This window comes from Pseudophryne corroboree, chromosome 4, assembly GCF_028390025.1.
Source record: "Pseudophryne corroboree isolate aPseCor3 chromosome 4, aPseCor3.hap2, whole genome shotgun sequence".
Classification (NCBI taxonomy): Eukaryota; Metazoa; Chordata; class Amphibia; order Anura; family Myobatrachidae; genus Pseudophryne; species Pseudophryne corroboree.
In genome coordinates, this window is record NC_086447.1 from 596,927,936 (window position 1) to 596,951,445 (window position 23,510).

General features: G+C 46.8%; 1 protein-coding gene across 1 annotated transcript in view; it reads right to left on the reverse strand.

Moving 5' to 3' along the window:
• Positions 1-3,951: 3,951 nt before the first annotated feature.
• Positions 3,952-23,510, reverse strand: part of MPC1 (mitochondrial pyruvate carrier 1) — an 87,921-nt gene continuing 68,362 nt past the window's right edge. The window contains exons 3-5 of the mRNA XM_063917550.1: positions 13,771-13,867; positions 5,627-5,759; positions 3,952-4,380 (exon numbers count right to left, since the gene is read on the reverse strand). Coding sequence (XP_063773620.1) covers positions 4,350-4,380; positions 5,627-5,759; positions 13,771-13,867 — 261 coding nt within the window. The 3' untranslated portion in view covers positions 3,952-4,349. The remainder of the gene's footprint in view (positions 4,381-5,626; positions 5,760-13,770; positions 13,868-23,510) is intronic.

The window sequence follows — 23,510 nt, forward strand, 5'->3', positions numbered from 1 at the left end:
GGTGAGAACTGTGTAGCCACCACAGGAGCGAAATCCTGGCTTTCGACAACAGTTCTATCTTCCGGTGCATGTGTAGGTGGGAACCCGACCACTTGCCCAACAGGTCCCACTGGAATACTCTGGCATGGAACCTGCCAAACTGTATGGCCTCGTAAGCCGCCACCATCTTCCCCAACAACCGAATGCACTGATGGATTGAAACACTTGTTGGCTTCAATATCTGTTTCACCATTTCCTGGATTTCCAGAGCCTTTTCCACCGGTAGAAATACACTCTGAACCTCTGTGTTCAGAATCATTCCGAGAAAAGCCAATCTTGTCGTCTGTTCCAACTGTGACTTTGGGAAATTTATGATTTAACCGTGTTGTTGGAGTATGGAGTATGAACAGGGAGAGTGTGATGTTCTGTAGCAACTGCTCCCTGGATCTCGCCTTTATCAGGAGATCGTCCAGATAAGGAATTATACCGACTCCTTTTTGACGAAAGAGGACCATCATTTCCGCCATCACCTTGGTGAATACCCTTGGCACTGTGGAGAGACCGAAAGGCAACGTCTGGAATTAGTAATGGTAATCCTGAACCGCGAATCTCAGATAAAGACTGGTGAGGAGGATAAATGGGAACATGCAGGTAAGCATCTTTTATGTCTACTGACACCATGTAGTCCCCCTCTTCCAGGCTGGAAATCACTGCCCTCAGTGATTCCATTTTGAACTTGAACCTTTTCAAGAAGAGATTGATTTTTTAGGTTCAAAATTGGTCTGACCAAGCTGTCCGGCTTCGGAACTACAAAGTGGCTTGAATAAAACCCCTCCCCTTGCAGTGACAAAGGTACCAGGACTATGACCTGATGCTGACATAATTTTGAATCGCCGTTGTTACTGCCTCTCTTTCTGAAAGAGAAGCTGGCAAGGTCGATTTGAAAAATCAACATGGGGGAACGTCTTGAAACTCCAGCTTGTACCCCTGGGACACTATTTGTAAAACCCAGGGGTCCAGGCCAGATTGAATCCAACCTTGACTGAACAGTTTGAGACGTGCCCCCACCCGAGCGGCCTCCCGCAAGGGAGCCCCAGTGTCATGCAGTAGATTTGGCAGAAGTAGGGGTTGACTTCTGCTCCTGGGATCCTGAAGTCGTTGAAGACTTTTCCCTTTCCCCTACCTGCAAAGAAGGGGGAACCTTTGGCCTTTTTGTATTTATTGGGCCGAAAGGACTGCATGTGAGAGTGATATGTCTTTTTCACTGGTGCAGGAGCAGAAGGCAAAAAAGTCAACTTACCTGGGGTAGCCACTGAGGCTAACGCATCCAGTCCATCACCAAATAAGGCCTCAACTTTATACGGGAGAGCCTCCATATTCTTTTTGGAATCTGCATCCGCGTTCCACTGGCGAATCCACAATGCCCGCCGAGCCGATACTGCCATGGTAGCGGCTGTTGAACCCAAGAGTCCAATATCTTTCATCGCCTCTAGCATTTATGCGGCAGCATCTTTGATATTCCCTAACTTAAGGAGTATCTCATCTTTATCAATTGTGTCACTCTGACAGGCTTTCTGACCATTTTTCAATAGCGCGACTCACCCACGCGCAAGCAATTGTGGGCCTGAGCAACGTACCATTGGCAACATAAATGGATTTCAATGTAGTCTCCATTTTGAGGTCTGCCGGCTCCTTTAGTGAAGCCGTGCCAGGTGCAGGGAGAATTACCTTCTTTGTCAACCTGGACAGTGCACATTGTCTAACATAGGGGGTGACTCCCATTTTGTCCTGTCCTCTACAGGGAAAGGATAAGCCATCTGAATCCTCTTGGGAATACGAAATTTCTTTTCGGGATTCACCCACACCCCTTCAAAAAAGAGTATTCAGCTCGTGGGAAGGAGGGAAAGTAACCTTAGATTTATTTTCCTTATAGAAATAGGCCTTCTCCTGAGGTACAGGAGTGGCTTCCGTGACTTCCAAAACCTCCCTTATAGCCACAATCATATATTGTATATTTTTTGCCAATTTATGATCTATTTCCCTGGAGTCACTATCATCGACATAGGAATCAGTGTCTGTGTCGGTATCAGTATTCACAATATTTGCAAACGGTCTCTTATGTGACCCAGATGGGTCGCCTGCAGATGGAAGCACAGAACCATGAAAAATCACATCTTCCACAGATTTTCTCCAGCATTCTGCATGAGATTCAGACTTATCTAATCTTCTATTGATATGATGCATACTATCACGTATTTCTTTCACCCATGCAGGCTCTTGGTGTGTCGGCAGCACCACCACATTACAACCGAGTCCCTAAAATGGCTTCCTCCGGGGAAGAACTCCCAGCCTCAGACATGTCACACTCGTGCACAACACCCACACAGACACACTGGGACTTATAGGGGACAGACCCACAGTAAAATCTGTCAGAGGGACACAGTTTAGGAACAGCCAGTTCACAACCCCAGCGCCAGTATCTAATGCCTGTGAACACAAAATGCCCACTGACATGCAGCGCTGTTTTACACAGTAAACACACTTGTAAAGCACCAAATTCGCTTGTGCCCCCCCCGTGTTTTGCACCCTGATACTTGTAGTCAGAAGTGGAGGAGGACCAGTGATGTCTCTGCAGCCTGAGGAGAGAAAACTGCACTGAGCAGTGTGCTGGCTGCCTGAGGAAGAAGCTCCGCCCCCGCAATGGCGCGTTTTTACCTCAGAGAATTTTTATAATATTTATTCTGGCGGGGGTAGGGCTGTGCCTGGGCAACTTATGCCCCCTTTTAGCCAGTTTATATAGGTATTTTGCTGCCCAGGGTGCCCCCCTCCCGCACCCTGCAGTGCCTGTGTGTGAGCAACAATGTCGCGATGCGCTCCCGCCAGCCGCGCGGTACCTCAGCTGTCACTTTACTTGCTTGAAGAGCTATCTTCTTACACTCACCTGTCTTCTGATTTCTGGCTCTGTGAGGGGGGTGGCGGCGTGTTGTGGGAGTGAGCATCTAGACCCGGTTAGCGTTCAGTACCCTTCAGGAGCTAATGGTGTCCTGTCAGCCAGAAGCAGAGCCATGAAACTCTTCAGGAAGCTGGTTCCTACTTCTGCCCCCTCAGTCCCACGAAGCTGGGAGACTGTTGCCAGCAGTTCTCCCTGAAAATAAAAAACCTAACGTAAGTCTTTTCAGAGAAACTCAGTAGAGCTCCCCTGGAGTGCATCCAGTCTGCCTGGGCACATTACAAAACTGAGTTCTGGAGGAGGAGCATAGAGGGAGGAGCCAGTTCACACCCATTGAAAAGTCTGTAGAGTGCCCATGGCTCCTGCGGAACAGTCTATACCCCATGGTCATGAAGCGGACCCCAGCATCCTCTAGGATGTGTGAGCAATACCCCTTTTTTTTTTGGGGGGGGGGGGGGGGGTAGGAGTAGTTCACGTTTTACCAACATTTCCTTGATTTATCATCCAGGTGGACAAGTGGCGAGTAAGGCGAGCCCAAGAGTGTACATGTCTGTACAGATGGTGGTGGCCGAACATGAAATATTCCAGAATTGGCTTAAAAATCTTGTGTCAACCAGTTTTTGCTTCAACCTTCTCACTCTGACAACCATATGTTGTTGCCCTGTTGATGGTCTACCTAGACAGTGTAGATCTATTATACCACACCCTTCTGTAGTACCATCTACAGAAACAAACAGAAGGTCATGTTGTGTGACTGCAGCTCCTATGGATTTTACCTCTTCCCACTAGTCAAGTTATTGAATTTGGAACAATTTATTCCACTAAACAGATAGAATGCACACAATTTACCATTTATAGAAGGATATTATGATATGACCCTTTATTCATGATAGTCAGTATACACACTAGAATATGTTTACAATTACTGGAAATTGAATTTAAAGTGTAAATTATTAGTGTCTAAATATATCTATACAGTACACAATATTAGTGACTACACACAACCACACTAAAAATGAAACTCTTGTACAAAGATTTTTTATTATTGCTTGCTTAAAAATTCATATCAGATATGAATAACATGAGATATTCATAAAGGCTTTTTACTTAATTAGTGAGATAACTCATATCTGAATTTGAATGAATTAAAACTAAGGCATCTCACTTGATAACTTATACCATGTCCCATATTTACTCACACTCCGTGTTCACATAGGCCAGAGACGCACTTGATAATAAACAAGATTAGTATAAATATGTTCGGAAACCGGTAGGTCACAAAGACTGTAGTGGTAGATGTCAAGTTCTGGATTAATAATAAAAATAAAATAACAATAATAATATGCAGTGCAAATAATCCGTTGGCAAGATCCTATGGTTCCATCAGAGGCAGGTATCTCAGGGTGGAGACTGGCTATCGTTATTTCTCTTTAGTTTCTTTTTGAGACATTCTAGAAGAAGAAAAAAAAAAAAATTATGGCAACATTTCTCACTAAAAAGTTTAACAGAATGATTGTAGGAGGGCACAAAGAACATTTTGCCACTGCTAGAGCACATAAAAAGTAGGAACCAATTAAAACCATCACTGGATTATTTATAATCGCATCAGTGACGAAAATTGCTAACAGTCCGTCCAGACTTTAATTTTGTCATAAATATCCACGCTGTACTAACTATAACTTGCTGACACAACGGTAGCAATAACTACCGTTTTGAGAGTTACATTCTAGGTACATCTGAGAAGTTTCAGATTTTTTTAAACATTCCTCCTAGGAATCGGACACAACGTAAGTTTCCTGAGCCAGATGGAGGCTGCGGGAAAGGGTCTGTAAAACTCCTCTCCTGCGAGAATGCCTCCATAGGCATAAAGTGGTTTACGCCATCAGTAGATGTGGTAAAACAACAGGGCCAAACTCATTGCAGTCTCCATTGATGGAGACAGCAGTATGCAGTTCTAATTGGCCTTGTATGGGAGATTTCGCTGAAATCCCCTGCATTAGGCTACTAGTAAATAGTGGAAATAAAACAAAACTCCAGACTGTATCCAGACTATAACTCAGCAATGAAAAGGTTGACAAGCATTAGATTGACATGGTCAATAGAACAACAGTGCTTATGACACACAAATGCACAAATGGCCGACACAGCTTTATTTTTATTTTTTTTCATTATTTTTTTTTAATAACCACGTGGACTACAATTGGGAATAGTAACCTGTGGAGCACAGCATTAGCATAGCGAGGCACCTCGCCCAAAGCTCACTCGCCGTGTGAGGAGACGTGGTACACTAATTGGGGTTCCATGTGCTGTGACGGTGAAAAGAACACAGAAAAAAAAACCCTTTCAAATATTGTGTCAACCTTCTTTGAGTTGACCTTTTGTCATTGTGACCTAATGATCCTGTCGACCTATTCCATGTGAACCTTGTGGGGACGGTCTATTGAATGCAGACCTTTTGCTTGTCGATCTAATGATCCACACCCATAAAACATGTTTCTGCATAGTTTTATGGGTAATGAACTTGACAAATAGGCCACTTAGTCTTTATATTATTCTACTTACATTAGGTTTAGTAAAATTTTACTAATTTTTCTATGTAGTATATATATGGCAGAACTACAACCCTCAGCATCCACTGCAGGGAGAAGTCTCTTTTACGCAGATTGGGTCCGTTAGCAGTGTAGCCCCAAAACTTACTTGTACTTGATCAGTCGTGTGCCTTGAATGAGTTGTGCACCTTCATTAGTAAAGTGACATGCAAACAGTAGCCAGTTTCTGGGTTGCACTTTGTAAGCAAACCTCATAAAAAGTAGTGAATAGCAGGTGAGGGCTGAAAGATATAGAAGAATAGGTCACTACCAATAAATTAAACATATATGCATATAGAAACTATCCTTAAGATCATTACTCTCAAATCAATACAAAAAGACCTTTAGATTAGATTAATGTATAGAGTTTCTACTAAATTTGTGTAGATGTGCATAGCATGCAATGCTTACTGCAGATATATACTTGTTTAATTTTATATACAGTATGCCCAACATCTGACAAATACTGATACAACCATGTTATTATTTCCATCAATAAATTAGAAAATTAACCTTTGTCTTTTCAAAATAAAGGGTAGAGAGCAACAGAACTCATTGTCTTCCAACTAAAATTTTTACATGTATTAACTGTGCCAACTGAAGATAGGATTTTTTTCAAATCACACTGGGTACGCTGCTCTTAAAAGAAAGAAACAAAAAAATAATAATAATTTATATAGTCTCCATTTTAAAGAGAAGTCTTCATTCTATTTTTCCGAATTACTACTTTTTGCCTTGTTCTCTCCCCTGTTCATGGAATAGGATAGTACTGTACTTTTGCCATTACACATACATAATATGTTAAAGTTAACTTGGCAAGAGTACATTTATGTGCAGTAACTAATTATGCATAGTAAGGCATCAAGACAAAGGGCATAGGTAATTTCATTACACAGTCACGCAAAACGAGTTTTATGGTAAGAACTTACCTTTGTTAAAACTCTTTCTGCGAGGTACACTGGGCTCCACAAGGATAGACATAGGGGTGTAGAGTAGGATCTTGATCCGAAGCACCAACAGGCTCAAAAGCTTTGACCTTCTTCCAAAGATGCATAGCGCCACCTCCTATATCACCCTGCCTCCGTGCACAGGAGCTCAGTTTTGTTAACCAGCCCAATGCAGTAGCAAGTAAGAGAGACTATAACTGCCAGTTGCCACAAACACCACACTCTCGACAGGAGAAGTGTCAGCGGCTAATGCCATACCAACCCAAAGAAGCTAAGTGCATCAGGGTGGGCGCCCTGTGGAGCCCAGTGTACCTCGCAGAAAGAATTTTAACAAGGGTAAGTTCTTACCATAAAACTCGTTTTCTGCTGCGGGGTACACTGGGCTCCACAAGGATAGACATAGGGGATGTCCTAAAGCAGTTCCTTATGGGAGGGGACGCACTGTAGCGGGCACAAGAACCCTGCGTCCATAGGAAGCATCCTGGGAAGCGGCAGTATCGAAGTCATAGAACCTTATGAACGTGTTCACAGAGAACCACGTAGCCGCCTTGCACAATTGTTCAAGGGTCGCACCACGTTGGGCCGCCCAAGAAGGTCCAACAGACCGAGTAGAATGGGCCATAATGTGATCAGGAGCAGAGAGACCAGCCTTCACATAAGCATGTGCAATCACCATTCTAATCCAGCTGGCCAGAGTTTGCTTGTGAGCAGGCCAGCCCCGTTTGAGAAACCCAAACACAACAAAAAGAGAATCAGATTTCCTAATAGGAGCAGTTCTCTTCACATAGATACGGAGAGAGCCCGTACCACATCCAAAGACCGCTCTTTGGGAGACAGATCAGGAGAAACAAGTGCCGGAACTACAATCTCCTGATTAAGGTGGAACGAAGAAACCACCTTAGGTAGATAGCCGGGACGAGTCCTAAGAACCGCCCGGTCACGTTGAAATATCAGATATGGGGAACTACAGGACAAGGCACCCAAATCCGACACTGTTCTAGCTGAAGCAATAGCCAGCAGAAACACCACCTTTAGGGAAAGCCACTTAAGGTCAGCTGAACCAAGAGGTTCAAACGGAGACTCTTGTAACGCCTCCAAAATCACCGACAAGTCCCAAGGAGCCAAAGGCGGGACATAGGGAGGTTGGATACGCAACACGCCCTGAGTAAAGGTATGCACATCAGGTAAGGTAGCAATTTTTCTCTGAAACCACAACGACAAGGCAGATATTTGAACCTTGAGGGAGGCCAGACGCTATACTAAACTTGGAAGCGTCATAATTGTTAGATGCGCACCAAACAAAGTAAGAATGCCAGACCCTATAGTAAATCCGAGCCGAAGCCGGTTTCCGGGCCCGCAACATAGTTTGAATGACCGCATCAGAAAACCTTTAGCCCTTAAGACGGAAGCTTCAAGAGCCACGCCGTCCAAGACAGCCGGGCTAGGTCCTGGTAGACACAGGGGCCCTGAATGAGGAGGTCTGGGCGTTGTGGAAGTAAAATTGGACGCTCTGACGATAGGCCTTGCAGGGCTGAGAACCAGTGCCGTCTGGGCCACGCTGGAGCTATGAGAAGCAGAATTCCTTTTTCTTGCTTGAACTTCTGAATTACCCTGGGCAGGAGTGACACCGGAGGGAACACATACGGCAGCTGAAAGCTCCACAGTACCGCCAGCGCATCCACGAATGCTGCTTGATGATTCCTTGTCCTTGCTCTGAAGACCGGAACTTTGTGATTGTGTCGAGACACCATCAGATCTACGTCTGGAAGGCCTTACCTTTCCACTATGAGTTGAAACACTTCTGGATGGAGGCCCCATTCGCCGGCATGCACGTCCTGACGACTGAGAAAGTCCGCTTCCCAATTCAGGACTCCCGGAATGAATATTGCCGATATGGCCGGTAGATGGCGTTCTGCCCACAGTAGAATCCGTGAGACTTCCTTTATTGCCAAACGGCTTCGAGTGCCGCCTTGATGATTTATGTAAGCCACTGTGGTGGCGTTGTCCGACTGTACTTGAACAGGACGGTTCTGAATTAAATGCTGGGCCAGGTTCAACGCATTGAAGACCGCCCGCAATTCCAGAATGTTGATCGAGAGGAGAGATTCCTCCTTGGTCCACAGACCCTGAAGGGAGTGTTGGTCCAGCACCACGCCCCAACCTCTCAGACTGGCATCTGTCGTCAACAGGACCCAGTGGGATATCCAGAAGGGACGAACCCTGCACAATTGCTGGTCCCGGAGCCACTAGTGTAGCGACAGACGGACCTCCGGAGTCAAGAAGATCATTCGAGATCTGATCCGGTGAGGCAGGCCGTCCCACTTGGCTAGAATCAGCCTCTGGAGGGGGCGAGAATGGAATTGAGCATACTCCACCATGTCGAATGCAGATACCATTAGGCCCAGCACCTGCATTGCCAAATGTATCGACACTTGCGGACGAGAAAGGAAGCAACGAATCCTGTCCTGAATCTTCAGGACTATCTCCTGAGACAAGAACAACCTCTGGTTGCAAGTGTCCAACAACGCTCCCAGGTGCACCATGCTCTGAGCAGGGACCAGGGAAGATTTCTTCTAGTTGATGAGCCACCCGTGGGCTTGTAGAAACCGGACCGTCATATCCAGATGACGCAGTAGATACGGCAGTATCCTGACCCCTTGACAGCGGAGTACCACCGCCATCATTTTGGTGAAGACTCGCGGAACCGTTGTTAAACCAAAAGGTAATGCCCGAAACTAGTAATGTAGGTTGCCAATAGCGAACCTCAGGTATTGTTGATGTGACACTGCTATAGGAATATGCAGGTAAGCATCCTGTATATCCAGGGAGACCATGTAGTCCCCAGGTTCCAAGGCCAGAACTATAGAGCGAAGGGTTTCGATACGGAACTTGGAAACCTTCACAAACCTGATCAATGCCTTGAGGTTGAGAATGGGCCGGGAGAACCCATTCGGTTTCGGGACTAGAAACAGCGGAGAATAGTACCCCCGGCCCCTCTGAGCAAGAGGCACCTGTACTACAACTCCTGTATCCAGGAGGGTCTGTACCACAGAGTGTAGAGTTTTTGCCTTTGTCTGGTCCAAAGGGACGTCTGTCTGGCAAAATCGATGAGGGGGTCGGTATTTGAAGGCTATGGCGTAACCTCGAGTGACGACTTCCCGTACCCAGGCATCTGAGGTGGTCTTCAACCATTCCTGGGTATACCCTAGCAGCCGGCCCCCCACCCTGGGATCCCCCAGGGGGAGGCCCGCCCCGTCATGCGGCAGGCTTAGTGGTCTTAGCCGCTGGCTGACGGGCAGCCCAGGCTCTTTTGGGCTTCGCTTACCAGGTTTGGAAGTGCAGGCCTGCTTATGGTACGCCTGACCTTTTGCTTTACCTGAAGGACGAAAGGGGCGAAAGGACGTACCTCTAGCTTTCGACACAGGAGAGGTATTAGGAAGGCAGGCAGTTTTGGCAGTAGCCAAGTCAGCCACAATCTTATTTAAGTCCTCCCTAAACAGAATATCTCCCTTGAAAGGGAGTACCTCCAGGGTTTTTCTAGAGTCCAGATCCACAGACCAGGATCTCAGCCACAATATCCGGCGAGCCAGGACTGACGTAATAGAGGCCTTGGCTGCTAGGATACCGGCATCAGAAGCAGCCTCTTTAATATATCGAGAAGTTGTGACAATATATGACAAGCATTGTCTAGCATGGTCAGAAGAGATTTCAGCTTCTAACTCCAAGGTCCATGCTTCAATAGCCTCTGCAGCCCATGTAGCTGCAATAGTGGGCCTTTGTGCAGCAACCGTGAGGGTGTAAATCACTTTTAGACAACCCTCCACACGTTTATCCGTAGGCTCTTTTAGATACGTGACGGTAGTGACAGGTAGAGCTGAGGAAACCACCATTCTAGCCACATGTGAGTCTACTGGAGGAGGCGTTTCCCAATTTTTAGACAGCTCTGGCGTGAGGGGATAGCGAGCCAGCATCTTCTTTTGAGGCACAAACTTCGTACCCGGTTTTCCCAGGGTTCCTGACGTATATCCACTATGTGGTCAGAGTGAGGTAAAACTTGCTTAACCACCTTCTGACGCTTGAACCTATCTGGTTTCTTAGGAGGGACGGATGGCTCGTGATCATCCGTAATCTGCAGAATTAACTTAATAGCTTCCAAAAGATCAGGAACGTCCACATGTGAACTACCCTCCCCATCAGCCGTATCCGAGTCAGAACCTGAGGGGTCAGTAAATGTGCAGTCTTCATCAGATGAGGTGTCAGTAACAGCAGTGGATTGTGAGGAGATAAGCGCTCGCTTAGAGGACCTCTTGGGCTTATGCGAGCGTTGGTCAGACTTTTTAGTAGTCAAGGATTGGTTCAACTTCTTCAACTGAGCAGATAAATCGTCCGCCCACGGCGGGTTAGCTGCAGGGACCACATACAGTTGTACCGGCATTGGGGGTCCCATGGGGGGGAGGGGGGGGGGGGGGGGAGTTAGTTTATGAACTAGCGTATGCAGAAGCGTGGAAAAAGCGGCCCACCGTGGGTCAGTATGTGCCTCCGATGCCACAGTCCCACTGGGGGGCAAGGAGCCCCCAGAACCAGAGCCGCTATATTGTCCTCATATGGCCCCGTGGCATCAGCAACAGCGGCAGTGTGTTCAGCCCCAGAACGTTACCCTCAGAAGCAGACATGATATAACTTGCAGTATGAGGTAACACAGTACAATTATCAGCAGCACTATACCTCTGAACCCAAACCCCTGCGCAGTGTAGTCAGCACTAGCATAGATAAAGGAGAGATATGGTGACTAAATCACAGAGAAAAATACGTAATACAGTATATCTTTGTGAAAATCCTATATTAGATAACACCTGACGCACCAAGCCCCCTCAGGTTATGGAATATAGGGATAGCAGGTTGAGTGAAAGACGAAATGGACAACACTCAAATGCACACACAGAAAGTCACAGTTTGTACAATGCAGAGGTTATTACTGACAATAATACTGCACTGGACTAGCTTACACAGCTATATAACAATAGATATAACAGTACACAGTAAGAACTGGATGTATATCACAGGGTAATTGTACTATAAAACCCTGACTAAGTGCACTCTTTCTTAACTATCACCGTCTAAAAAGGCAGGTAGAATACTTAAGTGTCATGTAAAGGCACAGCGCTGACAACCAGGCGGCTTTACATAGGAGGATTTGCCCAAGCATTCCCAGGAACAGTGAGCTGAGGTATAATGGAGTTGCAGACACTGACAGGGAGTGAGGAAAAGACAGATATGCAGCTCCAGGGCGGGAACACTTGCTAGGAATGGCGCCCTGGGGCTGGGGGAGGGGCTTCAGGTCTAAGCCTTATCCCCCCCTGCTGGCAAAACCACCGGGTACTGTGGGCGATATAAGAATTGGTTTAGAGAGAAAACCTGACCTGCGCCCATGCCCTGGTGATCTAGTGGGATCGCCTGTACTGCCACAGTGTCCACCGCCAGCGCGCGCGGCCCGCCTCCCACTGACCGCACCGGATCGCGATAAAGACCGGGTCCCACAAGTGGGACCCACTTACCACCTCGCGAAGCGCGGCCATGCGATCCTGGAGAGCCCCAGCCGTGTGTCTAACGTGAAGAAAACCGGAGCCTCCGCTGTAGGTACCCGGCAACCAGGGCTCAGGAGTGTACAGAGCCGCTGGGGAGAGCTGGAGCTGCAGCAGGCAATGTCTACTGACATCCAGCACAATCTGTGCCTCTGCTGCAGTCCATGTAGTCTTCTTTTTTCCTCAGAAAAAGCTTTTTCTAGAGCTGCTGTGAGCAGCTCTTCCTGTCACATGCTTGCACTGCAAGCACCAACTACAAACTGAGCTCCTGTGCACGGAGGCGGGGTGATATAGGAGGCGGCGCTATGCATCTTGGGAAGAAGGTCAAAGCTTTTGAGCCTGTTGGTGCTTCGGATCAAGATCCTACTCTACACCCCTATGTCTATCCTTGTGGAGCCCAGTGTACCCCGCAGCAGAAAGAGCACTGCTAGGTGACACTCACACCCCTTTTCCACTACCTTTAAAAACAATGGTAAATGCGCGGGGGCACGCATTTACCAGTGTTCTTTCCTAGTGGAAACGGCCCCCCCGGGAAAGAATCCTACCCGGGTAAGCTGTGTAGTGTGAACGGAAGCTGTGTCGAGGAGACATGGCTCCCGTTCACAGTGAATGGAAGGGTGGCGCTGGGAGATATTGTGATGTCCCAACGCCACCCCTGCCTCGTCACTAGCAGCGTCACTAACCCGGCGATATGCCGGGTTGGTGAGCGCTGTGGGAAAGGGGGCTGTAGCACGGGTCGCAGCCGTGTCAGGCTCCCGGCTGCGACCCGTGCTACAGGTGAAAAAGGGGTACCAGACATTCCTCATAAAAGGTTTCTGTGGAACCTTCAATATTAACTTAAGGTAGTGCCTAAAGCTGCAGGGTCCTGGAGGTTATCAGCATTAAAGACATGCACATCACAGGTAGTGTAACTGCAGATTCCAGTCACAACACTGTATATACATTATAAGCACTGCAGGTTCCTGCAGCAGATATACTCTCAGCACAACAGCACAAGTAAGCCACTACTGTTACATTTAAACTGTGGTTTAAGAAATTGGAAAAATAAAATACTAATATAATTACATGAGAAAGATTCAGGAGATAGAACGCATGCCTTTTCTAGAGATCATACTGAATCTCACTGCCTTTTCAGACATTTATATGTTGCCATTTTCTCCTCCGGTAACACAAATAAAATAAGGACAGTTTGCTTTAAATATATAACTAGTGTGTTTGGAGACATTGCTCTATAACCGGTCACATATATCCCTAAACAGTGTTCCTCATCTTCTGTTACCTAATGAAAAGTGTTCCTCATCTTCTGTTACCTAATGAAAACTTAAGGTCCATAGACACTAGACGACGTTGCTCTATGAGTGACGTCATCTAGTTTCCCCTCCCGGGCCGGAGTGGAACAACACTGAGCAATATGACCATTCATATCGCTCTGTGACGTCACGCAGCGGCTGGCCATGCACGCGGTTCCTGGATGACAGTCCAGACATGCATGTACTGGCAACAGCAAGGATCATTGCCAACCCACGGGGACGCGCCTCGATAGTCACTAATTTTCTCTGCAAGTGTGTATGCACCTTTAGATTGATCCTGTCACACCTACATTGCCAACAACGCTGGTGGTTCTCTAAATAGGGACATCCACAAAACATTTATGTGGCCATATTTCTACATTCCTTCAAGTTCAATATGATTTTTTTAATGTATAAAATAAAATAAGCTCTTACCAAATGTCATGCGGCCACTAATGATTTCAGGCGATTTTTTCATGTCATTGATAGCAGCAATTGGGAGTCCCCAGTTAGCCACTGGTCCCCAGAAGTGCTGGAAAGGAGTAATACTATTTTAAATATTAGAAATTAAATCAAGTAGTTTATTCAAAGACATGAAACAAAAACACGGGGAGGGGGGGGGGGGGGGTAAGCAAGAACCTTTCTGCACATCATTCTTTGCCTCCTTAAAATAAAATAAAAAACACACACACACCACAACAACAACAACAACAACAACAACAACAACACATTGACACTGCCGCTTATCACAATTTCATTGGACATGATTCAATTCTAAGAGAATTGAACAGCTCTGGGAATTAGCTCCAGGAGATGTTCAAGACAGCGTAATGGTCGGAGAATGCCTGTTCTCCCGATCTAAACATGGTGTTTTTTCGGTAGAACCGGCATTCGCTGACTTGTGCCCGGCGCAATGCTGTTTCCGAGGGTGCAAGAAGAACACAGGGCGCTGTATTGAATATTCCCGGGACCTAATTCCAGGCGCTATTCAACTCTATTAGAATTTAATCATGCACATTAAGAGGCAAAGGGCCTGCTTGCTGTGTATATGGCACATCTTAACATAACCCAATGAAAAAAAAGTCAGCACATGCCAGATTCTGATTCAGTCATCTCTAGCCTCCATTCAACTTGTGCTCTCAATATGTTCAAGACACATGACAATCGATGAGCTCCTCTGCTAGAGTAAAAGCATGCTGCAGAGATGTATCCTGAGACACCTGGCACGACTGTTATGTTGCATACTTTTTCCTTTATGGTGCTATTTTTCCACAATTTTGCATCTCAGGTTGTGCACAGAGAATTCAGGATTAGTTTTGTGGCACAGCACAGTTACAAAGTCCACGGTGCGATAAATGGGTCTAATGAGGATACATCTATACGGATCTGAAGCAATGTTTTCAGAAAATGTTTGGAAAAAAGGGAATAATCCACACCAAAATACAAGGAACATTTCAAGTGTATGTGCAACTGCTAACCAATATATTGAAATAGAGAAACAAATAAGAAAAAGACATAATACATTCTTACCGTACTGTAGATTTTGTAATCAAAGTTTTAAAAATCCAGAAGACAAATCATAAGATGCGAGAGAGAAAAAGAAAAAAAAGCAACGTTAGCTAGCCAGAAAACTATAAACTACAATGAACTAAAACTGAACCATTCATTTTAAAAAATATACATTATGAGATACACATTAAACTGAATAGATACAGTATGTACTGTAACAGACATGGCACTTGAGGCACAAATACACATTTAATAAAAGTAAAGAGGTGAGGTGAGTATGTGTACTGGATATTACATATGATGGACCATATATATATATATATATATATATATATATATATATATATATTTTAAGATGTACTTGTTTGACGGTTCCATCCTCAATTGCAGCTCCGTTATGCTTTCAGAAAAGCTTCATTAAATAATCTAAATGTATGTTTGTGTGTGTGTGGAATCAATCTGTTTTTATACGTACTTCAATATGCTGTTTTTTTATCCATTCTCAATTTACTTCATACCCCGTGGGGGTATGGTTCATTAGGTCGACCACTATTGGTCGACATGCATTAGGTCAACATGGTTACTAGGTCGACATGAACAAGGTCGACCTGGGAAAAGGTAGACATAAGTTTTATTTATTTTTTGGTGTCGTTCTCTTCGTAATGTGATGGGTAACCCCAATTAGTGCACTGTCTTTGCTCGCCATGCTTTGGGCAAGGTTACTATTCCCAATTGTAGTCCACGTGGATCGTAAAGTATGAAAAAGTTCCAAAAATGAAGAAAAAAAAAAAAGTAAAAATGTGAAAAACGCATGTAGACCTTTCTCCATGTTGACCTAGTGACCATGTTGACCTAATGCATGTCGACCAGTAGTGGTCGAAATAATGCCTGTATCCCCCCTGTGGAGCTAAGAAGGCTCTCTAAAAGAGACCAGAAGCTGAAGAGGCTATATTAATTTATGGAGAGTATAAAAGTGCATAAACGGTGGGATCCTTGCTATGCCCGACTGACTATGCGATTTCCCTTCAACTCCCCCAGAGCACAGATAGGACAGATTTTCACTATCTGTACTTTCGATTTTGTCTTTGTACGATTTTGACTAAGTGCCAATTTTGACTATACTTTGTACTAGATAGTACACTAGATCAGGGAACTTTACCTTTTACCCCAAAATATATTTAGATACGCCGATGCTACCCCCTTGATTGGGAAAGGGGTGGGGGGGGTAGGTGGGACACGACTTTTAGGAGACAGATGGTCACATCCTCACCTCAGTAATGTCAGTGGGTATTTCCCAATGTTATGTGGGCCACTGTCTGATCCTGCGGAACTACGTCAGCGGTTAGCCACAGAACACTTCAAGTTGTAAGTGTGGGTGGGTTGGCGGGCGGGAGGACAGCGCAGGACGGTCAGGCGTGAGGGAGCGCGGTGTGACGTCAGCACGTCACACCGTGGCCAGGAACACAGCACAGGGCGGCTAGAAGCACAGCGCAATGCGGGCAGGAGGGAGCGCGGTGTGACGTCAGCACATCACATCGCGAGCTGGACGGGGCTGTGTCTTGGCAGCGCGACCATCCATTACCCCCAGGAATTTCATTTTTACCCCATTTGGGGTAATTTACCACTGTTCCCTGACCACTGCACTAGATAGTCAAGATTGACTTGCCTGCACAGTTTATCTAGCCTTGGGATACTGACCCCGCGGGAGTGCGCATCAGGATCGCAAAGTGGCTAATTCCTTGCGATTTTGACTATATAGTCAAATTTGAAAGGAGAAATCTCCCCGTATGTACACATCTTTAGGCATTGTTGTGCCTTACCAAATGATACATGTGCATTTGGGAATTGTTTGGATCCAGCTGTCACAGATGTACTAATATATTGCACATGGAGAAATGTTTTTCTTTCTTTTTTAGAATCCCTTACAGGATATACACCTCTGGGTCAAAAATACTCTGTAAAAGTAAAAAACTAAATTGATTATCTAATTATAAAAAATAATAGAGATATATATATATATATATATATATATATATATATATATATATCTCTATCTATCTATCTATATATCTATATATATATATATCTATATATCTATATCTATATATATCTAGCAAAAAAAGAAGATTTTATACCTACCGGTAAATCTTTCTCTCCTAGTCCGTAGAGGATGCTGGGGACTCCGTAAGGACCATGGGGAATAGACGGGCTACGCAGGAGACATGGGCACTAAAAAAGAACTTTAGATATGGGTGTGCACTGGCTCCTCCCTCTATGCCCCTCCTCAAGACCTCAGTTAGAGAAACTGTGCCCAGAGGAGACGGACAGTACGAGGAAAGGATTTTGGAAATCTAAGGGCAAGATTTATACCAGCCACACCATTCACACCGTATAACATGGGATACACAAACCAGTCAACAGTATGAAACAAAACCAGTATCAGTCCAAAACTGATCCAAACTGAAAACATAACCCTTATGTAAGCAACAACTATATACAAGTCTTGCAGGATGTTGTCCGCACTGGGACGGGAGCCCAGCATCCTCTACGGACTAGGAGAAAAAGATTTACCGGTAGGTTTAAAATCTTATTTTCTCTTACGTCCTAGAGCAGGGCTGGCCAAACCGGTCCTCGAGATCTACCAACAGTTCATGTTTTCCAGGCCTCCTGGAGATCTGTAGAATTGTCAGTTAGGAATGAATGCAGCACATCTTAATTAGTAATGACTACACCTGTGCACCAGCTAGGTGGTCTGGAAAATGTGAACCGTTGGTAGATCTCGAGGACCGGTTTGGCCAGCCCTGTCCTAGAGGATGCTAGGGACTCTGTAAGGACCATGGGGATTATACCAAAGCTCCAAAATGGGCGGGAGAGTGCGGATGACTCTGCAGCACTGATTGAGCAAACATGAGGTCCTCATCAACCAGGGTATCAAACTTGTAGAACTTCGCAAATGTGTTTGAACCCGACCAAGTAGCAGCTCGGCACAGCTGTAAAGCCGAGACACCTCCGGCAGCCGCCCAAGAAGAGCCCACCTTCCTAGTGGAATGGGCCTTTACAGAATTTGGTAACGGCAATCCAGCCGTAGAATGAGCCTGCTGAATCGTGTTACAGATCCAGCAAGCAATAGTCTGCTTCGAAGCAGGAGCGCCAACCTTGTTGGCTGCATACAGGACAAACAGTGCCTCTGTTTTCCTAACCCGGGCCGTTCTGGCCACATAAATTTTCAATGCGCTGACCACATCAAGGGACTCTGAATCCTCCAAGTCCCGTGTAGCCACAGGTACCACAATAGGTTGGTTCATATGAAGAGTAGAAACCACCTTGGGCAAAAATTGATGAGTCCGCAACTCTGCTCTATCCACATGGAAAATCAGATAGGGGCTTTTGTGAGATAAAGCCGCCAACTCAGACACTCGCCTTGCCGATGCCAAGGCCAACAACATGACCACTTTCCAAGTGAGATATTTTAATTCCACCGTTTTAAGTGGTTCAAACCAGTAGGACTTAAGGAACCGCAACACCACGTTAAGGTCCCAGGGTGCCACTGGAGGTACAAAAGGAGGCTGGATATGCAGCACTCCCTTCACAAAAGTCTGGACTTCTGGGAGAGAAGCCAATTCCTTCTGAAAGAAAATGGATAAGGGCGAAATCTGAACCTTAATGTAGCCTAACTTTAGGCCCAAATTCACTCCAGTTTGTAGGAAGTGGAGAAAACGGCCCAGATAGAATTCTTCCGGAGGAGCAGTCCTGGCTTCGCACCAAGATACATACTTCCTCCAGATACGGTGATAATGTTTCGATGTCACCTCCTTCCTAGCCTTTATCAGAGTAGGAATGACCTCATCCGGAATGCCCTTTTTCGTTAGGATCCTGCGTTCAACCGCCATGCCGTCAAACGCAGTCGCGGTAAGTCCTGGAACAGACAGGGCCCTTGTTGCAACAGGTCTTCCCTGAGAGGAAGAGGCCACGGATCTTCTGTGAGCATTTCCTGCAGATCCGGATACCAGGCCCTTCGAGGCCAATCTGGAACAATGAGAATTGTCCGAATCCCTCTTCGTCTTATGATTCTCAGTATCTTTGAGATGAGAGGAAGAGGAGGAAACACATAGACCGACTGGAACACCCACAGTGTCACCAGGGTGTCCACTGCTACCGCCTGAGGGTCCCTTGACCTGGCGCAATATCTCGGAAGTTTCTTGTTGAGACGTGAAGCCATAATATCTATTTGAGGCAGTCCCCACTGACTTGCAATCTCTGCAAAGACTTCCTGATGAAGTCCCCACTCTCCTGGATGCAGATCGTGTCTGCTTAGGAAGTCTGCCTCCCAGTTGTCCACTCCTGGAATGAAGACTGCTGACAGAGCACTAATATGACTCTCCGCCCATCGAAGAATCTTTGAGGCTTCTGATATTGCCACTCTGCTACTTGTGCCGCCTTGGCGGTTTACATGAGCCACTGCTGTGATGTTGTCTGATTGAATCAGAACCGGTAGACCTCGAAGTAAGGTCTCCGCTTGACGAAGGCCCTTATTCCAGTACGTTGATGTGTAGACAAGTCTCCTGGCTTGACCACAGACCTTGGAAGTTTCTTCCCTGTGTGACTGTTCCCCATCCTCAGAGGCTCGCGTCCGTAGTCACCAGAACCCAGTCCTGAATGCCAAACCTGCGACCCTCTAGAAGGTGAGCACTCTGCAGCCACCACAAGAGAGATACCCTGGTCCTGGGGGACAGGCGGATCATCTGATGAATCTGTAGATGTGACCCGGACCACTTGTCCAGAAGGTCCCACTGAAAAGTCCTGGCATGGAACCTGCCGAATGGAATGGCCTCGTAAGACGCCACCATCTTCCCCAGAACTCGAGTGCAGTGATGTACCGACCCCCTGTGTGGCTTTAACAGGTCCCTGACCAAGCTCTGAAGTTCCTGGGCCTTTTCCATCGGGAGAAAGACCCGCTTTTGTTCCGTGTCCAGAATCATGCCTAAGAAAGGCAATCGGGTCGTTGGAACTAACTGAGTTCGGTAGATTGAAGATCCAACCGTGTTGTTGCAACACCCTCAGGGAGAGAGATACGCTGTCCAGCAACTGTTCTCTCGATCTTGCTTTTATCAGGAGATCGTCCAAGTATGGGATAATTGTGACACCCTGCTTGCGCAGGAGCACCATCATCTCTGCCATTAATTTGGTAAAAATCCTCGGGCCGTGGAAAGCCCAAACGTTAACGTCTGAAACTGGTAATGACAATCCTGCACCACAAATCTCAGGTACGCCTGATGGAGGTTGATATATGGGGACATGAAGGTATGCATCCTTTATGTCTAGGGACACCATATAATCTCCCCCTTCCAGACTTGCGATGACCGCCCTGAGCGATTCCATCTTGAACTTGAACCTCTTTAAGTATAGGTTTAAGGATTTTAAATTCAGAATGGGTCTGACCGAACCGCCCGGTTTCGGGACCACAAACAGGAGTGAGTAAAAGCCCATCTCCTGCTGCAGCAGGGGAACTTTGACCACCACTTGTTGAAGGCACAACTTTTGAATTGCTGCCAAAACTACCTCCCTCTCTGGGGAAGAAGTCGGCAGTGCCGATTTGAAAAACCGGCAAGGAGGCACCTCTTCGAATTCCAGCTTGTACCCCTGGGAAACAATGTCTATTGCCCAGGGATCCACCTGAGAGTGAACCCAGACTTGGCTGAAAAGACGAAGACGTGCCCCCACAGGAGCGGACTCACCCCGCGGAGCCCCAGCGTCATGCGGTGGATTTAGTAGAAGCCGGGGAGGACTTTTGTTCCTGGGAACTGGCTGTAGCTGGCAGCTTTTTCCCTTTGCCCTTACCTCTGGCAAGAAAGGAAGATCCCCAAGCTTTCTTGGATTTATGCGACCGAAAGGACTGCATCTGATAATGTGGCGCTTTCTTAGGCTGTGAGGAAACATAAGGTAAAAAGGTTGATTTACCTGCAATAGCCGTGGAAATTAGGTCCGCGAGACCTTCCCCAAACAATTCCTCACCCTTGTAAGGCAAAACCTCCATATGCCGTTTCGAGTCGGCATCACCCGACCACTGTCTGGTCCACAATGCTCGCCTGGCAGAAATCGCCATAGCGTTCGCTCTGGACCCCAGTATGCCCACATCCCTCTGAGCATCTCTCATATAAAGGACCGCATCCTTAATATGGCCCAGGGTCAATAAAATCGTTTCCTTATCCATCGTATCCATATCAGCAGATAAGGTATCGGTCCACGCTATTACAGCGCTACAAACCCAAGCCGACGCTATTGCCGGCCTGAGTAATGTACCGGTATGTGTGTAAATTGACTTCAAGGTAGTTTCCTGCTTGCGATCAGCGGGATCCTGAGGGCAGCGGTATCCTGAGACGGCAGCGCCACCTTCTTGGAAAGGCGCGTCAACGCTTTGTCCACCCTTGGGGAGGATTCCCACCGTATCCTGTCCTTGATTGGGAAAGGATACGCCATAAGAATCCTTTTGGGAATCTGCAGTTTCTTGTCTGGAGTTTCCCAAGCACTTTCAAATAACTCATTTAATTCAAAAGAAGGTGGAAAAAGTAACCTCAGGCTTCTTTTCTTTAAACATGTGGATCTTTGGATTAGGTACAGCGGGGTCAATATGCAGCACATCCTTTATAGCAATAATCATATAATGAATACGCTTTGACAATTTTGGCTGCAACCTCGCATCATCATAATCGACACTGGATTCAGAATCCGTGTCGGTATCTGTGTCAACTACCGGAGAAAGTGGGCGTTTGAGACCCAGAAGGCCCCTGTGACATAGGGAAAGGCAGGACATGACCCCCTGTACCGTCCCTGGACTCTGCTTTGTCCAAACGTTTGTGCAATAAATTCACATTTGCATTTAAAATATTCCACATATCCATCCAGTCATGTGTCGGCGTTGCCGACGGAGACACCACACTCATGCGCTCCACCTCATCCCTAGGAGAGCCTTCCGCTTCAGACATGCCGACACGCACGTACCGACACACCACACACTCAGGGAAAGCTCTAATCTGGAGACAGTTCCCCCACAAGGCCCTTTGGAGAGACAGAGAGAGAGTATGCCAGCACACACCCAGCGCCAATAACCCTGGAAAAAATGACCCAGATACAGCGCTTCTTTATATATGTACTGCGCCAATTTATGTGCCCCCCTTCTTTAAAAACCCTCTGTCACCAGTGATCAGCAGGGGAGAGTCCGGGGAGCCAGCTTCTCAGCGTGTGCTGTGGAGAAAATGGCGCTGGTGAGTGCTGAGGGAGAAGCCCCGCCCCCTCAGTGGCGGGCTTCGGTCCAGCTATTTTAAATCAACTGGCGGGGATTCACTGTAAATAGCACAAAAAAGTGTATATATTATAGCCAGTCTTAGAGGTATACATTGCTGCCCAGGGCGCCCCCCCCCCCCCTGCACCCAACAGTGTGCGCTGTGTGTGTTCTGTGAGGGAGCAAATGGCTGCGCGTTACCTCAGTGAAGATCCGAAGTCTTCTGCCGCCTTTGAAGTCTACTGTTTTCCTATACTCACCTGGCTTCTATCTTCTGGCTCTGCGAGGAGGACGGCGGCGCGGCTCCGGGACGAACCGCTAGGGGAGACTTGTGTTCTGACTCCCTCTGGAGCTAATGGTGTCCAGTAGCCTAAGAAGCAGAGCCCATCACTTAAGTAGGTCTGCTTCTCTCTCCTCAGTCCCACGGTGCAGGGAGCCTCTTGCCAGCAGGTCTCCCTGAAAATAAAAAACCTAACAAAATACTTTCTTTCAGGAAGCTCAGGAGAGCTCCCTGTAGTGCACCCAGTCTCCACTGCACTGGGCACAGTATTAAACTGAGGTCTGGAGGAGGGGCATAGAGGGAGGAGCCAGTGCACACCCATACCCAAGGTTCTTTTTTAGTGCCCATGTCTCCTGCGGAGCCCATCAATGCCCCCATGGTCCTTACGGAGTCCCCAGCATCCTCTAGGACGTAAGAGAAATAAAGGGAACACTTAAACACCACAATGTAACTTCAAGTCAATCACACTTCTGTGAAATCAAACTGTCCACTTAGGAAGCAACACTGATTGACAATTTCACATGCCGTTGTGCAAATGGAATAGACAACAGGTGGGAATTATAGGCAATTAGCAAGACACCCAATAAAGGAGGAGTTCTGCAGGTGGTGACCACAGACGACTTCTCCGCTCCTATGCTTTTTGGCTGATGTTTTGGTCACTTTTGAAAGCTGGCGGCGCTTTCACTCTAGTGGTAGCATGAGACGGAGTCTACAACCCACACAAGTGGCTCAGGTAGTGCAGCTCATCCAGGATTGCACATCAATGCGAGCTGTGGCAAGAAGGTTTGCGGTGTCAGTCAGTGTAGTGTCCAGAGCATGGAGGCGCTACCAGGAGACAGGCCAGTACATCAGGAGACGTGGAGGAGGCCGTAGGAGGGCAACAACCCAGCAGCAGGACCGCTACCTCCGCCTTTGTGCAAGGAGGAACAGGAGGAGCACTGCAAAATGACCTCCAGCAAGCCACAAATGTGCATGTGTCAAACTATCAGAAACAGACTCCATGAGGGTGGTATGAGGGCCCGACGTCCACAGGTGGGGGTTGTGCTTACAGCCCAACACCATGCAGGACGTTTGGCATTTGCCAGAGAACACCAAGATTGGCAAATT